The sequence below is a fragment of the Ammospiza nelsoni genome, chromosome 1, assembly GCF_027579445.1.
Source record: "Ammospiza nelsoni isolate bAmmNel1 chromosome 1, bAmmNel1.pri, whole genome shotgun sequence".
In the NCBI taxonomy this organism is placed as follows: Eukaryota; Metazoa; Chordata; class Aves; order Passeriformes; family Passerellidae; genus Ammospiza; species Ammospiza nelsoni.
In genome coordinates, this window is record NC_080633.1 from 130,982,293 (window position 1) to 131,003,123 (window position 20,831).

Sequence of the window (20,831 nt, forward strand, 5' to 3'; positions counted from 1 at the left end):
AGGGAAAGTTGAACAAGCTGTCTTATTCCTGCATTGTGCAAGTACCTTTCTACAACCAGAACTTACTGGCAGTCGCCAGATTTATGCAACTCACTGGAAGCAGTCAATCTAGTTAGCATAGTATAGTACGTTCCTCCTTGCTGCTACTCCCGTGGACATGAAATCTCCAACTGCAGCCAGCAGAGGAACAGACTGCACTTGAGGACAAGTTTACTTCTCTCTTAGACAAAGTACTAAGTGCTGGATCTTTGTAAGACAGTAGATGCAGTGGTGATCCAAGCCTGGAAAAACATTTGATATTTAACATTGCTGTAGTGCACAGCATACTGAGGTTGTGAGGATAATGGCAGAGGACGGAGCACACACAGACTGGTGATTGTTAAAAGAGGCTTTACTTTCTCTTCCTTGGTATGGATTAACTTGACATTTACCACTGTTACCAACCTGCTCCTGCCCACACTACTCTCCCTTCCTGAATTGCTCAGCAGTACCACCATCTGCTACCCTTGCCTCAATTTCAGCTAAACTTAAGATGTCAGACATTTTGTTTGCTACAATCAACTAATTGCAAAATCACCAGAGAGAAAGGGAGGGAGAAATTGCATTACCACAAAATACTTCTGCCCACAAATTCTGTGAGAAAGAAAACTTCCAAATATAGCCTTGCAGTTCAGGCAGTTGAACTGCTATTTTAAATCAAATTTTGAAAACTACAGGACGCTGCCAGAAATCTTTTTCTAAAAATGTATACTTACCGAATTTAAATACACCCTCCAAAGTAAGCCTACATGAATACTGTGTTTTCAGTAACTCACACTATTAACATTCATATTTTTCCAAAGAAAAATATAAGAATAAACCAGGTTTTAAAAGCAATTAAGAAGATATAAATGTTGCACACTGCCTGAGCACAGTTTTCATAAGACCAGAGTCCTGGCAACTATCATAATCCTTTTGAAATTGTGCATATTAAGATTAAAGATCACTTTGTTCCTCTATTCCCACAACTAGTTGGTATGGTAAAAAGATCAGTCTCCTAGTTTTATATGTAACATCTTTAACATTTGCTCTCCTTTCTGTGCATGTGATTAAATGTAACATTTTGAAATCCCAAAGTTCTGAGAAAAACATAAATCCTTGTCCACAGCTGCTGTTTGACTCTGGAAACACATGCATTTTCTTTTCAAGCATCTACCATCAAAAAATCCCAAAGGACTTGAACTGGAGAACACCTGCATCTCTTCATTTAGTTCCAATAACAGAGTCTAAACTTCAAAATTACAAAAATAGATGCTATGTTCAGCTGCAGTTACATTCTCCCCCTAATTCCCGTGAACAAAAATGCTAAGAGCATGAAATCATTCAGGCAAGCTCTGTCATCGAGAGGATAAGATTTTTTGCACCAGAAGCCCAGTGGGAACTTGATAGAAAACTGGCAACAATTACAGATAAAGTACATAGTGAAATCCTCAGGGAGAGAAAAGGAAATGTAATAAGATAGATGGGTATAATTTTTACACATTTATGTCCAAACCACAAATGTGAATTGTCTTTAATTACTCCAATACACTAACCATTTTTATTCATTTATTGTGTTAAATCTTTTCAAAATACTTAAATTAGACCATGAATTCTTTTTTACTAGGATTTTTACTTATTTACTTACTACCACAAGAACTCATTTAAATTGGATGAGAACTTAAAAATATAATTGCTTCAGCTTCAAAATTCAACCTAATATCCCTAGTGCAAGCAGTCAAAATTAAATTTAAAAATATATCAATATAATGCTTTTTTAACTGCAAAAAGAGGGAATTTGGGGGACATATGTAGGTGTATAAGCATAAAACCAAACTTATCTTTAATCTCTCACCTCCTTTTTATTAAGTTCTAACAGATAAAAATCAGATCATTTACAATAATAAAAAAGTTTATATTCGTACTGGTACAACTTCTATGGCAATTTTTTCATACCTGAAGATATCATTTCTTCAGTTATTTTTTCCTTTTAGCATGGGAAGGGGGTGAATGGAGTGATCTTATCTAAATCAAAAGACTGATAGAAGAAAAAAATTCTAAATGTTTTGGAAGTCGGAGAAACATATCACTTAAACAAGAAATACCAACTTCTATAAGGTTAAATGTTTGCTCTTCAGCCTTTATGCAGCTTCGACAATTTAGAGAAGCCTTCCCACTCTTGCTTTGCTGCACTAAGTGTAGAAATTCGACACATATGAGCACGACATTAATACAAGCACTTTTGTTTACTCCCTTATTTCACTGCTGCATTATTGCCTATTCAAGCCGATCTCAGAGAAAACTTCATTAATTGTATTTTTTTTTTCCTTTTGATTTATTTGTAATAAAGCTGTCCATACACTGGCTGTGCATGCACTCCCAATTATTCAATATGGCAAACCAAATAGAGCTTAATCAGCTCACCTCATCTATTCAACAGCTGTTCATAATTAACCACTAACACCAGCACTCATTTTGAAATCTCCCTCTTCTCTCAAAGGCCAGGTGAAACAAATAAGGTCTGCAGCTTGCTCCCAGGGTTAATAAAGTCAGGGTTATTTCAGAGAAAGAGTAAGAAGACCTTCCCAAGCCCCGGAGTAATGGAATAATCTCCTCTCTTGTACTTATTTATATGCCACAGTTTAAAGAGTGAGAAGCATACTCACTGATTTTTACAACCATGCATAGAGATACCTGGGGCAGTTTTCATACAACCAAAGTATCCAAAATTAAAATTACAGCATAAGGACTAAACAAAATCATATTTATGTTCTTTGTCCCTAAATACTTCCTTTGCCATAGGTGGATCCGTTTTCCACAAGCTAATGACACTTTATGCATTAAACAGTAAAACACTCCTGACCAGTAATCATAAGTTTATGCACTTGTTTTATACTTGACGTACACTGTACATGCTACACATCACATGCTCTAAATGCTGCTCTTTTTGAAAGCCCTTCAAAGAGCTTTTTCCTTGGAATGGTTGTACTCAATGCAGTATGGTACTGCTAGAACCATGTTCTTTTTTTCTCTTCCTCTCAACCAAAATAGCAAAAAGGAAGATATCTTGTCAAATGCTCTATCCCTCAGATTGTGAATACATCCTGTAACTTTGCAGGGCCACATACAGACAAGCAGTAAAAGGAAGTTGCACAACCATCCTGATCACCCTAGATCATATGGTTCAAGTGATACAAGACAGTAGACACTTGCTGATGCAACAAGGAGAGGAGGAGGAACAGTGCCCTCCCTGTTCACCAGGTAAATATGCCCTGATTTATTCGAGTATCTCATGCCATTTGCACAACCTCCTCCTTAGCAGTTTATATCCAAATGACTGCTTTAATTTTTGATCAAGTTGTTTTTCATTCAATTTAATGAATTAATTATTCCAAATTCCTACTACAGAACACTCTATGCAACATTATCAGGAAAAATTTCACAAACCACTTCAGTACTGCACAATCACCTCCAGTAATACAGCTTAAAAAAACCTTTTACTCTCAAGGGATGAGTTTTTTCCTGTGAAATTATCCAGTATAGCCTTTTTAACTCCCAGAAGTGACTGCAACTGATGGCAAATGCATTTTTATGCTCTCAAAGCACTTCATGTTTTCCCTACATATAATTTTCACAGTAATAATGAAAATGATAGCCATATCTCCTGTATTAAAATTGCCTCAGTTTCTTCAGCATGTATTCGAAAGCAAACACTTTTGCTTTGGTGATCCTTTGTACAGAACCTGAGACAAATGAAACATTAATTACTCCTGGTTTAATTTACGTTAAAAAAACTAAGTAATTTCCAGTATGCCATTCTTCCTGTTGAATGAGACTGAAGCTTGAGCAAATCAGTCAGATTTTTCCTCTCATTTGTCACTCCTTGCAGGTGCCACCCGACAGGAGCAGAGCTAGAGCAGGTTAATGACAGCCATTGTGCACACAGAATCAATACAACTTCCCTGAGATGCTGAAGGAGCAGGTGAAGTGTCCAGAACATTTTCAACTCTAAAACCTTCACATTTTTAATGCATGTCTATTCATCTAAAAAACAGGTACCACAGACAATTGTCTACTGCAAAAAAATGTTTTGTATCTCAAAATCCCTGAATGTGAGCCTGGCCAGCACTTCATTTGTCAGTGCCTTAATTCTCATTAAGCACCTCCTGTCACAACCCATCAAGGACTCCCACCCACCTAACTGGAACATCTATAATACTGATGAACAAAAATGTATGTGATCCTTATGACCTGTAACAAAAGCAGTAAGTGTACAGTATATGTATCCACAGAACCTTTAAATTGTAATTCATAGACTAAGACAAAAATTTGAAAATTAAACAAAAAATCCTCAAAAAAGGCAAGAAATGCAGCAATTAGTCATAGTAATAAATATTGGTGTTATGAACATTTAAAAGGTACTGAAGTGAATCAACAGGTGCAACAGATTTTAGCTTCATCTGACTAATTCAGATATTATTGAATCCTGAACTGCTTTTTGGCAATGCTTTAGGACCTGAAGATAATTGTTGTAATAACACAGCTGTAAACATTTCCAACATGACGCTATCCAAAAAACACAGAAGTACAATTACAGAAAAATAACCTAACAACTGCTGGAGTGCACAGTGCTTACAAATATTTACTCTGTGTAAGAATCAAATTCTGCTTACATATGCACATAAAAATTGCAATGACAGTAATAAATTCACTGTTACTTTTCAGACTAATGACATTCAAGAATCATTTAACAGGAAAAAAATTACAGAAAAAAAGTACACTTGAAGTGTTCAAGTTGCTTCTGTGTTTCATAATATTGGGATCAGGTAATTCTTTTACTTTCCTTTACCTAGATACTTTTTTGGATTGTTTTTTCCCCACTTTTCATTCCATGCCTAGCATGGAATAAACTTTGAAAAAGTTTATTAAACTTTGAATTAGTTTATTCCATAGAATAAACTTTGAAAAACATGAAAACATGGTTTTTAAGAAGCACCACACTGACAGCAAAACCCAGTTCCATTGTATTTCACAAACTACATGAGTTACTTTAAACTCGACATATTTAAAAATTTTCAGTGTTGCTTAAAACAGACCAATGTTTTTTTTAAAGACACAGAAACCATAAGAATGTCAGGTAAAAGTATTTATGCCCACAAAGTCAACAACACCCTTAAATTTAGCCAAACAACTCTCACAAATTATTACCTTCTGATTTAAGGCCACCACAACATCAAATTTGATGAGGTCGGACGTGTGCCCTGCAGTATTTTTTAGATTATTTTTTATTGTTAGCAAATTTTATGATAAACAAATTCTAAACAATAAATTTATATGAACCATTTAGAATCCAGTATGTCAACTTCTGTATAAGAAAGCCAACCCAGTACCAGGAAGAGAGAATGGAACTAATGTTTTCAACATGGATCCTGCCTCTCCTCCCTCCTCCTCCTGAAGTTTACAAAAGTTTCATATAATTATTTTAAAAGGCAACCAAGGTTAATGAAGCACTCCTTAGTGAAGAAGACATAAATCAAAATGCAGCTTTCAGTTCTTTTGTCTCACAGTGAGCTGAAGTTACAATGCGTGCAGAGTGTTTAGAAGATACTTTGACATTTGGCACATTTTATATCAAGCCCCTCTTGCAAATCACGTTGGACAGCAAAACTGTAACATGATACCAGTTTAACAAGAGTTTTGTACTTACCAGAATTATGGCAGTAGTCCATATACTGCGGAATTTGGATTGTAAAGGCCACCAAATCTGGAGCTAAGAGAGATTCTGGCTTTCTACTCTCATTGAGCCATTTACTGCTGTGTAAGTCTCTGGTGTCAGAAGGGCCTTGAATTAAAGGAATCAGCTTCTCTTTTCCACCATCACCTAAGATAAAAATTAGATTCCTTACTGTTTTTAGTGTAACAAGATAAATTTTCAAGACAAACTTTTACTAGTCCAAAGAGAACATCTATTAATTTACGTTGTGAATACAGAATTAAAAGAGCAACTAGAAAGAGCAGCATCACATAAACTATTTGGCAATCTACTTATTGTTTACTTACAAATGCCTTGACTTCCAGGAGGATTTCAAATAATGTAACTGATTATCTTTAAAACAGTATTTTATACTGTTTTATAAATTATTTTATAAAATTTTATAAAATAATCTACTTGAACATCACCATGAACTCAATTTAAAGACACTAAATTTTTAATGCTCTTGATCTTAGCTCCTTTTTATCCATAAAGACATCATACACATTGATAAGTTCCCACATGCTCCTCAGGAAAATCTGTATTAAAGAAGTAAAAAAAAAAAAAAAAAAAAATCACAGAGTCCTCAAAAACTTTACAAGCAAAATACAAACCTATAGCATTAATGGAAAATGAGGCATTAAACAGTCAGGAAAATACACCAAAATAATGCTAAGGATAAAGCTACGTGAAAATATTCTGTATTTTTCCTATTTCTTGAATACTTCCTGATTAGTATTTGTCTCAACAGAAAAAAAAAAAAAAATTCTTATTCAGTGTAAAATTTGACTATACTAGGCAAGACTGGATCATCATGACATACTTAATAATAACAACAAACCCCCAAAACAGAATACAAAAACCCCTCTCTGATTCATAGGAACAATGAGTAAATTCTTGTTTCAGTAACTCCCCTTGTAAAAAGCAAGGCCAATTCTCCTATACAGGCAATAAAGTTTTACATGGTCCAGCTGCACATACCTGGGGCTTTGGCACAAATTTTTATTGATCCCACGGTCCCAGAGGCACATTTGACCAACGATGTGCCGCAGTACTTCAATTCAACATTCTGGATTGAGCCCTCAAGAGTTGGCAGGGGATTCTTAGATTTCACACCTAATAAAAGAAAACTGCAAATGTACTAGCCTGTTGAATTTAAATATTTTTATATTCCTTCACCAAGGCATTTAAACTTAATTATATTTTAATTATCTACCTTAGATGTTCTTACAGCATTTTTGTTGTGATTCACAGGTTTTAAATGAAAGTGAAAGAATGAGGCATATGGATTTTTTAATACAAACAGTTATGCACAAAATATATATAGATACCGTGAGGAAAACACACAAGACCACTTAGAAATTGAAATAACAAATATGCATATATACACACAGATACTTTCATTTTCACTTTGCAAGTGCCACATCAGCTATTCTCCTTCATGTTTTTATTACGACCATTTAATTTCAGGATCTTAAAATGACTACGTGTTTTCAGCTTTTATTTAGACATCAACATTTTACTCAGTAGCGAAGTAAAGCATTAGATCCATGCAGCTGAGCAGTACAGAAGGCCAACGGCACACTTGCCATTTTTCAGCGGAAACTGGAGTTCAAACCTTGCCTTGGGTCACAAGTGGAAATAAGTTTTGGTGGTCTTTCCTCAGCCCCCATTTGTGAGCACCAGAAAACTACTGCACCACTTGGAAGAAGTCAGTGCTATTGGCAGTCACTTCTGAAGAGCTGCCCAGAACTGAGGCAGAAGCAGCAGGGGATTGTACAAGCCAGGACTGAGATTTGTTGGCAGAGCTTGAGGGCAGCCCCCCAAAACAGCCCCAGAGCATAGGTGGAGGAAGCCAGCCCTCCAAATCTGTACAGCACTGCATATCAGAAAAAAAACACATAAATTCACTTGCAAATTAGAAATAAATAGTTTCAACACCTGTAAGAAGTATGAAAGGAAAAACTAACAGAAGTTGCCTTTTTTATGGTTTCTTTTTCCCTTCGTGCAGAAGCAACTTGGAATTTGTCAGTTAAAATTGGCAAGCAGCTTGTTAATTATGCAAACATTAGTATAATTATGGAACCATTTCCTCATGTACGTAACATAGAATTTGTTCCAAAATCCATAATTATGCAAGGAAAGTATTGTGGAATATCAGGTAAAAAAGCATTTTTATACATATTTCAAGATTATTAAACACATTAAAGAAGTGTAATCATCTACAGAATTAATTATTTAGGTTTTTTCCAAAATCTGTCCAAGACTTAACTCAAAGAACAACCTTTAATATATATTAACTAGTAAGGAAAAGAATCCTAAGAAAATTATAGGGAACAGAAGATTTCAGATTAAACTTGGTATGCTTAGTTCACTGTGCTTATTCAAGTTCCTAAAGATTGAAGAATATTACGTGGTGCATACAAAATCATTTAGCAAGCAGTCTTGACAGATATTCAAGTTTTTTTCTGGTAAAACATTAAAATAACTTTTGAATAAAAAGTACTTTCCAAGACAGAAAGAAAGAAGAAACACATGAAGGGACACACAGAACATGATAAAGCAGACTGCCATCTGAAAGTAGGTTCCACACTCAAGGTATTATTTGTTATCAAAATTTACCCCGTTTTCTGTCTTTGGGCTATGTCCAGACTTTTCCTAATTTGTGACTCAGGAAGGCTTCAAAGGCTCAAAGAACACTCACTGAAACTAATTTGTGTGCCTTCCTTACAACAACCCATCAGTTCTCAGTCTGAAAGACCAACTACCAGTTTGTCTTGTGAACAGACCCTCACTCCCATTTCTGTCCAGGGTAAGCCTCTTTTAAAGCTGAAAATCCCCTTTGATCTAAGGCATGGTATCTGACATAATACATGAATTTATCAAAATAAACTAGGATATCTGTAGGCATTTCTGCCTCCTCATAGTTCCTAGAAATTTGTGCAAAATAGAGGCCATTACATTCATATAAATAAAAAAGGGGGGGGGGGGGGGGGTGGAGGGGGGATATCCATCTTCTGCCAATTCCAAAACAAAGATTATTCAACAGTTTTAGCAGCCAATATTACAGTTAAAGCAAACCAAACTGAGGTCACAATTTGATTCCCGTCTTTTAAGCCCTCTTAAAACTGGGAGTTTCTTGCTGTTTTCATTTTTCAGCAATTGTTTTAAGAATCAAAATTAAAGTTGTGATGTGCAATACATTTCTCTCACTTCACTATGGAAGATGAAGTACTTTTAAAAATAAATAATTCCTACAATGGAGTTCACTTTTAGATGCATTATCCTGGACAACTTCTTTGCATTGATACTAAAACTGTCCATGTCCAAAATTATTTACATGCATAATTTAGATTTGATTTTAGTATCCTATCTGAGACAAAGGAAGCAAGTTAAGTGCGATTATGATCACTCTTTGTTTCTTTTTACTCCTAGTCCCTCACCAAGTAACTTCTGGACTTTCTGAATTTCAGCAAGATATGACAGCATTATCCAAGACATTTATTTTCTACAACCTTCTATTTGCCCTCTTCAACTGACCAATTATCAAATTTATGACAGTCAGCAAAGCATTGCTCAAATGAGCCAAGGAACTGCTTTTCACCCAGCCAGCAGTTAAGGACCATGATGGGAAGCCAGGAAAGCTTCATGGCTTGGCCTTAAAAAAACCCACAAACCTTTAATACATGCTCATAGAATTAACCATCATATTTTAATGCATATGAAGAAGTCACTGGTAGCAGTAATAAGGTTTTTTGGTTTTTTTTCTGTTACGGGATTAGGGTAAACACTTTGTCCATTGTTTTCAACTATTTGACAGAAAATAGGGAAGAACTGGGAAAACACAGAGTATCTCATGCCTTCCTTTTCTATATTGCTTTCATGTCAAATGCCAACCTGCTTTCAGCTTCAACACCTGAAAACTACAGCACAGCAAAGTAAACAAGGAGAAGTTGCCAGAAAAAATTCCAGCTCTGGACTGATGGATACTCAATCCTATTACCTATTTATTAATTACTGAACACCTATTTATTAATTACTGAAATCCTATACAGAGAACACAGTAAGAAACTTAGAATGTCTAATTAGACTTTCACAAAGACAAAAATCACCTAAACTTGAAGTGATTGCCCTGGCCAAGTCACAAATCGTTTTCAAGGCACAGAAAGTTTAGAGACTTTTAGTGAACCATTTCTAATGAACTGGTTTAAAATACGAGGCTATTTTCTTCAGTCTGAAAATTTTTGGAAATTATGAGCCATCTCTCATAAACTTGTCAAACTGGCAAGCAGCTCTTCAGAGAAGAAAGAAGCCTTGTTTCCTTCATATGCCTCTATTTGTAGATTGCATCCCTGTAACTTTAGTTCCTCCAAATAGTCTCCCTTATTTCTTTCATCGTGGTACCATTGAAAAATTGAAGTCTCAGCAGTTGTTCACAGAACTAAAATATTCCTTAAACACCTATTTCAGCAAACAAATGTTTAAGCAAGCAAAGACTAGAGCTTCCTTCCCTCCCCTCAATGTTTATAAACTTTTCTTAAGGTAGTTGGGATCAATCTTAAGGGATTGATTATGAAGATTTTCAAACTTCTAGATTAGAAATGCTCCATGCCTCCATGTACTAACTGAAATTTTGCACGGAGACAAACAGACCACAACATTGTAATTAAGACATTGAGCATGAATTTGAACAGACACTAGGAAAACCACATCTAACATTGCCAACAGCAAACATTATGCAAATTCAACATCCTGCAAATGAAGTAGGAGAAAGGCTTATTTTCCAAGGTGCTAGACAAGGGAGTAGAACTTGTACTGTACTGATTCTTCTGGAATCTCACTTGCAAAAGCACCACTCAGATTTACTTGACAATGCCCAGTGGAATCAAATTAGGGCAACATGTTTTTTCTTAGTACAAACCACTTCTTCAGTTAATTTATTATTTTCACCAGGAACAGGGGAATCAAAGACTTTATGAAGGAAGAGATACATATGCCAGTCGTCATCCAATGTAACTTATGGCTCCTTTCAGATAAATTTTCTAGATGTCTGGAGTTTTTTTCCTGCAAACATTGCCCATTGCAGAATGATCTGCAGTAAGAATCCAGTGTTTCCTTCCCAATATGTAGCCTTGTGTACACTCAGTGATCAAGTATAGCCTATTTCACTTGATTCAGACACATGGAATACCTCATATCACCAAAGGCTTAAAATCTGTTCTTTCCATATGGTAGAACCCAAAAACAGGCAGAAACGTTTTCTAACTTAAAATCTACTATACCTTGACAATTTGCACCTTGCACACACTAACTCACTTTAATTATAACTCCAAGCCTGAAGAGCTGTTGTGATCCAGATACACATACAGAAATATTGCGCTGTCAAGAAAGGTTTTCCCACACTTTGAAACAGGTATTCACATCCTCCCTCCAACATTCCAGATATAGCTTTGGTCTGTTCCATGTACATAATCCAATCACACAGCTTGCCCCAAGTTCCTGCATTCAGTGTCATTCCACATGCAAGCAGGGAGAAACAAACAGCTAAAGGCAGATCACAACTATGTCTTTATTGATCAGCTCAGGATTTCTTCTAGCAAGCCTAGAAACCTAAGCACTCATTTAATTTAAGGCCTGTTTAAAAACATCACCTAATTAGTGATTTTGCCAACAAATATCTTTTGCTAATCCATTTGTGATAAGGGGAATTTGCAATGATTACTAGCAAACCAAGAAACAAAATCTAAACTGATCAATAACAAACACAGAAAACCAGAAAAGAGGAATGTTACTGATTCTGAGGACAACAGACAGAACTGCGTGCCACCAAATCCCTGAAATACAATAATTATTTAGAAAGCTCATAAAAGAACTGCAAAATATGAAATAGGAAATGAATAAGGCATGACAAACTTCTACAAGCAACTCCACATGAATTGTGCCCACATTTAGTCTGTGGCCTCAGAAGGAAAAATCTCAATATTTAAAGTATTAAGTACCAATAAACTATGGTTTGGAAACATGATATAGTAAAAGACTGTCACATACTTGTCAAAATAATTTCAAACAGTAAAAAGATCAATCCATGAATAAAAGTAAGGAGCTATTAACTAAATGAAAGAACAGTGAAGCATAAGTCTTACTGGAATCATGACAAAAAATGTCAAATTATTTTCACAGAAACATATATTTAGGTTTTACATGACTAACACAGAAAAGCTAGTAAACAAATTGAAGCATAAGAGAAACCTCATTTCTTTCCTAAGAGATATTAATCTGTATTCAGTCCCTGCTTAGGCAGTTCTTAGTGAGAATTTCTTGGTCTGTATTGGGCCATCAGAAGAGATGGCGCTTCTGAGGAACTCCAAGCTAAAACCAAACTTAATTCCTTCCTCCTTTCAGAAAGAACATAATAGAAGCCACAAAGACCAGCTCTAACTGGCACCAGTCCTACTTCTCACGTTCAAAGCATTGGGAGAGCATAAAGCTTTCACATTATTATTTGCAATAAAACAGCAGCAACATAGGAACTTCAATATCTCTTTCAATCATTCTGCTTCCTCACACACATCACCTGAAATCACTGGGCTCTTGTGTTTAAGGTTCCCTCCTCCACCTCCCACACTCTCCCACTTCCTTTTGTTTAACTGGAAAAACAGAGGAAAAGAGAGGTTTTCCTAAAACGTAGAAGCTGGGGTATAGGTATTTTCTGCGGTTTTTCCATAGTAAAATTGAATCTTTGCAACAAAGTACCTCAAGGATCTTCACTGTGCTCACAATTGCATGTTTTAAATCTGTCAACATAATCTATAGACCATATTTTGCAACCCTAATGCACATACTCACAGGCTATTATTTTATTACTTCTTCAGAACAGTCATTCAGGCAGCTTATTTTAAGGAACTGTCAAGGTAAAATTATTTGGGTGTTTTTTCTAATTCAACTTGATTTAATATCACAGTTTCTATTCTTATTATCATAGTAATTTATTTTCATGTAACTGTGTCAACCAGTTCTTAGTCTACATTTCACTATTCTAAGAAATTATTGTTTCATCCCCACCCACTCCTAAGACGTAAAAGGGCACCAACAACAGGATTATGGTAGACCTGTCTTGCCTTTAACATACTGTGAACTGGGCAGATTTTCTACTGACTTGAGCTTCTGGGCCAGAGCTCCACACAAAAGAGAACCCTGCCCGAAAAAATAGCTCTGAATTTATTTTCTTTTCAACATGGTACTAAAAGAAAAAGTAAGTGAAAGGGTGAAATTAAGCGACAGACTGAAATACTCCCTAAAGAAGGTCAAGCTGCTTTGTTCTTGGGCGGGCAACAATGATAAAATGTTTATCAGTGTAAGCATGTATCATTTTCTTCATCAGAATATAAACTGCAAGAAGCACATGTTAAAATATCTCTAACTAATCACTTAAATCCTTAAACTGCCTTTAAACTAGCTAAGGTTTCTCCATTGCCTAAATACTAAACAAGATGCAGGATCATCATTATAAACAGAGATTTACATATTGCAAAATATTTCCCAGCTTGCTAAAGAATAGCAGCATTTCACCTACATGGAGATTCATTTTAATAAGACAAAATGCTGTTGTTTACATTCCTGCTTCACTATGGCCTTCAAACAGGTCCCCATATGCCCTAACCCAAAAGCCTCTTGACTTTTCTAAAATCCTTCTTCAAATAAAGAGGTAAATAAGAAAACTGGAGCTCAAAAACTGAAAACTAGCATTGAAGAAAGCATAGAACATTTGGAATAATATGGTTAGAGCATTCTAGGTAAGAAGAAGCTTTAAATATTCCTTATTGATGATCTGCTTTAAGTGATTATCCAGTAAGGTAAAATGTGGTTTTAATTTGGAATGCTCATACGAGAACTAAACAGCTACCACAGAAATGCACAGAATCTCTGAATCATTTACATTGGAAAAGACCTTTAACATCATCAAGTCCAACTGTAAACTTAACACTGCCAAGTTCACCAGAACAAGTAATCAGGTGACCAAACACCTTCGTCCAGGTGCTTGTTACAGTGCAGCTGGAGGTGATGTTAGCAAAGATAAGGTTGAAAATTTCAACTATGCCTCCCTTCTAGTAATAGAAACATTCCCTTATGGACCTACCCTAACTCCCAGTGTGCTGTTTCCACCTGCAATGGTACCTAACACTGGAGCACAGCTGGACAACAATTTGCAAGCATTGCACACTGACTGCTAAGTTTTACGTGTGATTAGTAGTATTTATTTAAACTACTACTGTGCAGTATTTGCTAAGTTCTTTCAGGATAGAAAATGTGAATGTCACTAGTAGCAATCCCTGCTACTAGTGAGAGAAATCAGCCATGAAAACTGTCCTGGAGTTGGCAGAGGCACAGAGCTGGGCCTGAGCGCTGTGAGAGCAGGGGAACGAGGTGGGAGCAGCTCTACCTCAGCAGCTGTAGGGAAAAACCAGGGCAGCTCAGAAAATGGGTTGTAGACCTGCAAACCAAGGTGGGGCTGTGGAGTGGCAAGCAGCTGACCCCTGGCATGCCGCATGTCAGAAGAGGCCAGGCCTGGGCAACGCACACAATCACAAACCCCTCTGCCATAAGGAGCCCTGACCACATCCCACACCATCAGACTTCTGCTCCCTGTTGGACAGAGGATCCTGTTGATCTAAATAGCCAACACTTAGAAAAGGAATACCGTTTCCCATTTTTAAACAGAGACAGGATTGTAAATAACTCCAAAATTTTGCTGTGAAAAGTGCAGTTTTGGGCAATTTATTAATATTAACCTCGTTGTTGCTAACATTTGGGCTATTTAGACATCAGCAATTATAAGCAGACCTAACTGAAGTCATTATTTTGGATTTGGCAATATGACACTGGTCAGAAAACAGGATTAAAGTAGCTTTAGTGCTCCTCTTCCTGCTGTTGTAAACGAAGGTTAAAAAAAGAAAAGGATTGATTTTCCTTTCTGCCCAATTCAACAGCTGCATTTCAGATATTCTGTATCATTTGAGACAATCGGTAGAAGCCAAAGTTGATACATTAAAATAAAAATAAAATTTAAGTTAATTAAAATAAAAATAAAATTAAGATTTTGTCTTCCAAGAAAATGCAAAAAAACCCCTATCAAAATCTAGATTGTAACTTTAGAAAAGCATGTGCTATCAATCCTCATACCTATGTGTTGTTAGCTGACAAATGCTAAAAGCGACATGGGTACATCTGTATGGGATACAGATAAATAAAAACTTGAGAAACCTGCACAGCAAAGCATTTGAGGCAAGATTCTGAAAAAGATGAAGACAGACAGATAGATAAAGAGCTCACAATTCCCATCCTCAGTAAGACACCCTTTGGTTGGAAACCATGAGCTTGCAATTGGTTCATTCCATCTCCGTTGTACAAGACTTCTTTCCATTTCAATTACAGTAGTTTTCCTGTATCTGAGGCTAATAATAGCTCATGCCAAATGTCAACATGTAAAATATATGATAACACTTTCACTCACTAGTAAATGCTAACAGGATCTCAAAAATCTGAAATGTATTTTCTATCTAGTCTAGTTCAAATTCAATCCTGGACTATCTCAAAGGGCTTATCTTCAAACACATTAAGCAAAAACTGCAATTTATCTTAGACTCTGGATTAAACTCTGCATTTTACAACTCTGCTTTTAGTAAAATGCTGGGTAGCAACTTTCAGAGAAGAGAACAAAGAGAAACTTTCTAGGACAGCAAATTGTAGGATGAAAAACCAAATTCTCACACAAATCAGAGCTCATCTCAGACCTTATCACCTTCTGTTGCACCTGTGGAGCTCTCTTCTCTAAGGCACATCTACTCAAATAAACTATTTGGCAACTATAAAACTAATAAATATTTCCTATGAGTCTGCATTGCCTTTAAATGTCTCCTTCACCAGAACAGATTCTAACCTTACAGTGCTATGTAACACATCTAATATGCTAAAGACAAAAAGTGCCAGGTATCACCTGGACCTACACAGGATTGTGAGCTTCCCTGTAACACACATGACACCTGGTCACCTGTTTGCTGTCAAACACAATATCCAATGGCTGAAATCTCTCACAGGCTCAGCTGGAGCTTATTGAATATAGGACAGCACAGGTATGGACCAGAAAAAAGGTAAACAAGAAGAGGATTCTAGAGGATGGACATAGTAATCCTTTAAGCAGTAAAGAAATTGCAAAGGTTCATAACGATTCAAAAGAAGGTCAGAAGTGTTCAGTAACAGTATTATCAAAAATAAGGAACATCAAAAGTGTAATCATTAACAGTTAATTTCCTGAGTTGCTAGGCATGGGGGAGAAGCAAAAAAGAATGTTAACATCCCTCAGTTGGGAAGTGAAGAAAGCCCAGAGTCACATGATTAAAAGATGAACTACAGAGATTGCTGCTACAATCACCGACTGTAAATGAGTAGGAAATGACAGGAAAACAGTCATTCAGATAGGACGGATAAATAAAATATTACAGAAATTAAACAGAAAGATTAAAGTACAATAGATCAGTATTATCATGAGGAATCTTCCCATGAATCTCCTGCTCAGAAAGTATATGCTGCTTTAAATAAAAGGTCCAAGTTTACCCGTTTACAGGTTTTCCATGCACAAAGATGACAAAATCTCACTTTCATTAAAGATGATGGTTTTTTCTAACTGAAGAATCATTCTTATTCACAATTTCTATACCACACTGCTTTTCTTTATACCAATGTACTCCTTCCAACAACCTAATATAGATTGTTTAGGATATCAACTTAAAAACACAATGCTCTAATTTTAACAAACAAGTTTGTATTTTCTTTTAAATAGTCTATGTAACTCCTGAGGACTTAAAGAAAACAATACATTTAGTGTCTGGAATGGCAGTTTCTTACACGAGGAGGATATTAACCTTTAATCCTTGAAATCATTAAAGAAATGTTTGTAGAAATATTTTTAGCCTCTTTATCTGGTCAAAGTACTGGAAGTTAAGTCGTGTCTGTACAAACCAATCATTTCACCAGCAGTTTTATATTTCTTTAAAGCCTCATATAAAAAGCACCTGCTTAAAGTGAGTAATGGAGTTTTATATTCATTGCACTTAGGAACAGCGTATGTAACCTATTCCGTTTTCCTCCCTTGTGGAATATATTTCAGCTTATATTGCACAGCACATTACCGATGTGTATAAAGACCCTCTGATCAGCAATTTGGACTGCAGACAGCAACCTGCATGAATACACTTTTTTCCCCTTCCTTAAATACAGTATCCACTTGATTCATCAACACAAATTAAAACCATCCTTTAAAGATGATGATCTCACCTTTACAGTGAATACATGAAGCCCATGCATGGAACACCATAGCAATGGCAGACTGCAATCTGCAGCATTCACCCTGCACAATCAACAAGCAATGCACATGCTGTCAGCATTGCAAAGAAAGAACCTGGTATTTAATCTTTCCTGGCCCAAGAATAGAAAATCTGCATTAGTGTGAATAAGTTTTGAAATTTTAAAACCTTGCTGTCTGTTACGATATAAAAAACAGAAGAAAATCCAAATGCAAGGAGTCATGTAACACAGCACATATTAAAGATAATTTTATCTTGGAATTTGCATTTTGTCAGAAAACATGAAAAATGGTACTTCCGTGCTATAGCTTATTGAAGCACATGCTTGTGATATCTTCATAGTTGAGAAATTTAAAGAATTTTTTAATTTGGCCTCAGCATCAGGTTTCCCTGCAGAATTTAGTGCTTGATTTCACTAATACTAAGAACTTGAAATAGTTGTACAACAGAAGTCTACAATTTTAGCAATACTTATGCTGGATTCAAGTAGGTAATATAGGCATGATTGTAACAAAATGAACATATTTTAATTTTTTCATTAAGAAAACAACACTGGCTTTTGATGGGACCAAATAAGTTTTGTAAACACTTTTGCATGATTATCCATTGTATTCATTAAATTATTGTAATACGTATTACACACAAAGTACATCAATTTCCACGTATTTCAAAGCAGAATGATTTATCCCCTATGCACAGAATCAAATCATCACAAAAGCAGATGCTACTTTACAGTAGACAGTTACTTTCTGCATCTTCTTCCACCCACAATCTCTATCTGCTGGTAAGTTTAAGTAACGTGGAAAATAAATTTGCCAGAACTTAAACTAGGCATAGAATTACCCATCAATATTACTGCACCTAAGTACTTACTCACTGAACTAAACAGGAAGAAGGGCTATATTACATTAGCTTGATTAGTACCTCATGGAAGGCTGCAGAAGTTTTGAGGTCAAGGCAAGTTTACTGAGCCCATGAGAAGTGGAAGGAATAGATATTCTATAGTCATACATCTGAGGTAATTTCTGTGATTGGGCAATTGGATATTTTCTAATTTATTGTAATTAGGTTAGCACTACAGTATGCTTGTTTGCTACAAATTTCTTACACTGATATACTTGGTACAGTAAATCTTGGTAAATCTACCCAATATCAAAATATCTCAGAAAGAGAGGACTTCAAAGTTAAAATTAAATCCCGCTAAATCTTCACATTATCTTTGAATCATAACCAAAGGAGATTTTGAAAAGAGGAAAAAAGTCAAATTTTTAATACAGAGGAACAATACTACAAACTTACTGCTTTTACAAGGCTGTTTCTTTTCCCAATTAGACTTCCTTAGCATAACTAAAAATCTGTAATAAATGTCCCTATAGGTATTATAACTAGTTTAGTTAATAAAAAGGAGTGCTATATGAATACCGGTTGCATGCTTTTCAACAGAAGGACGTAAACTTATTTAGCGATCTGTTTTCTCTTTCATCTTATCTCTAGTTTCTGTGTAGATTTATAATGCTCATTGTTTCCAATTTGAACAAATCACCTAATGGCAGAAAGGAAAATATGTTAACCTTGGAATTATTTGCAGTTGTAGAAATCCCTTTTGTCTGGCTCATGCAAGGCCTGCAATCTGTTTTAAACACAGATTGTCTGTCTTTTGTCTGACAGCCACCAAGCTGCACAAATTACTTTCTGCCTGTTCACCTGTTTGCAGCTGTGTCTGTAAGCTAAGGATTCTGTAGTTTGACTTGAGCAACCACTCCAGGATTGATGACATGTGCTGCTGATACACTGAGCAATTTGAAGAAATTACTGGCTAAACTTATTGAAAGACATCTGTGCATGAGCTGAGAACTAGAAGCCTTCAGTTGTGTGTTTGCAACCTGCAGTGGCGGCAATCTGTTTGAAGTGATATCCTTCCATAACAGAGCTGGTCTTGCCACAAAATAACTGAACCATCTTTGCAACATATTTCTTCACCCAACAACAGAATTCTGCTCTTTTGGTCTTGAATACACCTCCTAAATAGAGGATATAACAACAATTAAGACTTCCTATACTCATCTAGCAGAAGTAGCATCTTTTGAAGTGTTTCCATTTTTCACCGAGATCTGGCATTCTGTGCTGTTTCCCAGCCCTCTCTGCTCACAGACTCATTCTCAGCAGTTAATGCTGGTATGAGCATCTCACAGGCACCCTTATTATATCAGCCAGGAGGACATGCCTAGGCAGTCTTTTGGGGGTACAGCTCAACTCTTCAGCTAACAGCTAACTCATAGTAATGCCTGAGGTTTGTGCTTTAAAATTCAGTCATCAAAAAAACTCTATTTCTAAACCATGTAAACCTGGATAATGTTTGAGCTTCTGGGGGATACTTATGTTCATTTTAAGCACAAGAAGTCCATGACAGTACTCTCACGGTGAGCATGTGCATGCATATGTGTATACATATGAAATTCTTTTGCTTTGAAGAAGACCCCACCAGCCTGTTGAGCTGTGTGTGATGGCTAGCCAGTTCTAAGCTGTGCACTACATTTAGCAAAATACATTCCTAAGTCCTTTGGGACACATTCTATAGTGACATAATTCAATGATGCTCCCATTTCCTTTGTTCTTACACATGTAGCATAAATGCATTTCAAGTCTACACTGGGACAAAGCAGAATTCTGCACATGTCCAAGTGTTTTAGTAGCCCAGAATAAACAACAAATTAAAGACGTTAATAAAATTGCTTCACACAGTAATGTGAAAAAGATTAATTGAAGGAAAAGTGTGTTAAGCCTAAAAAAGTAGCTAAGTGCTTAGAGAACTTCCAGTAAGTAGTCAAAAGCACAAGAGCTGTCCACTTTCACATCTGCACATTAACCCTCTCTCCCCCCCTCTAAGCCTTCATTTTAGCCATTTAAAAAGGATTAAGCATGCAGTACTTAAGTACCCAAAGCAAACTATTAATTTCACCTTGTTGTCTTTACAATCACTTCATATCAAAAGCCAAGCTACTGACTAAAATCATCAAACTATCAGAACTCATGTCTGTGCTATTTGTTAGCTTCAGCAAATGAAATCAGCGCTTCCATTTACATTTCTTTAGTATTCAGAAGCAAATGTTACTTTAAATTTTTTTCACAAACGAGGTTTACTAACAATTATAACAATTTTCAAAATACATATTAAATATGATGAAAAGTTATCACTGTGCTCAAGAACATTTGAAAACAGGAAAGCAATGCTTTCAAGTTAAAGTAGCTATATAAATTGGGCTTTCACATTTCAGAACCCATAAACTGGATTCACCACAGAGCTGAAGTGACTTCCTGGAAAAAAGAATATATAGCATAGTGTATGTGCATACAATAAATCAAGTCCTGATTATGTGCAGCTAAAAACTATACATCAGCAACAATAAAACCTTTAGAATACCATGCTACAGCAGATATCTAAGTAAATACAGCACGTTTTTATCTTTGGCATCTATGCATATTGTGCATTTGAGCATTTTTAATGTCAGCTTTTATTTTAAAAAAACTAAGTCGTGAGAACATTCTTATGTACCACTTCATAACTCTGACACCGAGTATGTATAAAAAGATTAGCCTTTATTTGGTATAAAATCAGTTGGCAGTTTTACATCTGTGCAATGCAACATAAATACCCCAGCTGGCATCTCAAGCTCACACACATATGGACTTCAAAACAGAAA

At 35.9% G+C, this 20,831-nt stretch overlaps 1 protein-coding gene across 1 annotated transcript in view; it reads right to left on the bottom strand.

The window, feature by feature from the left end:
• VPS13B (vacuolar protein sorting 13 homolog B) overlaps nucleotides 1–20,831 on the bottom strand; it is a 429,559-nt gene that overhangs the window by 287,388 nt on the left and 121,340 nt on the right. The window contains exons 18-19 of the mRNA XM_059490125.1: nucleotides 6,752–6,886; nucleotides 5,726–5,899 (exon numbers count right to left, since the gene is read on the bottom strand). Of these exons, the coding sequence (XP_059346108.1) occupies nucleotides 5,726–5,899; nucleotides 6,752–6,886 (309 nt within the window). The remainder of the gene's footprint in view (nucleotides 1–5,725; nucleotides 5,900–6,751; nucleotides 6,887–20,831) is intronic.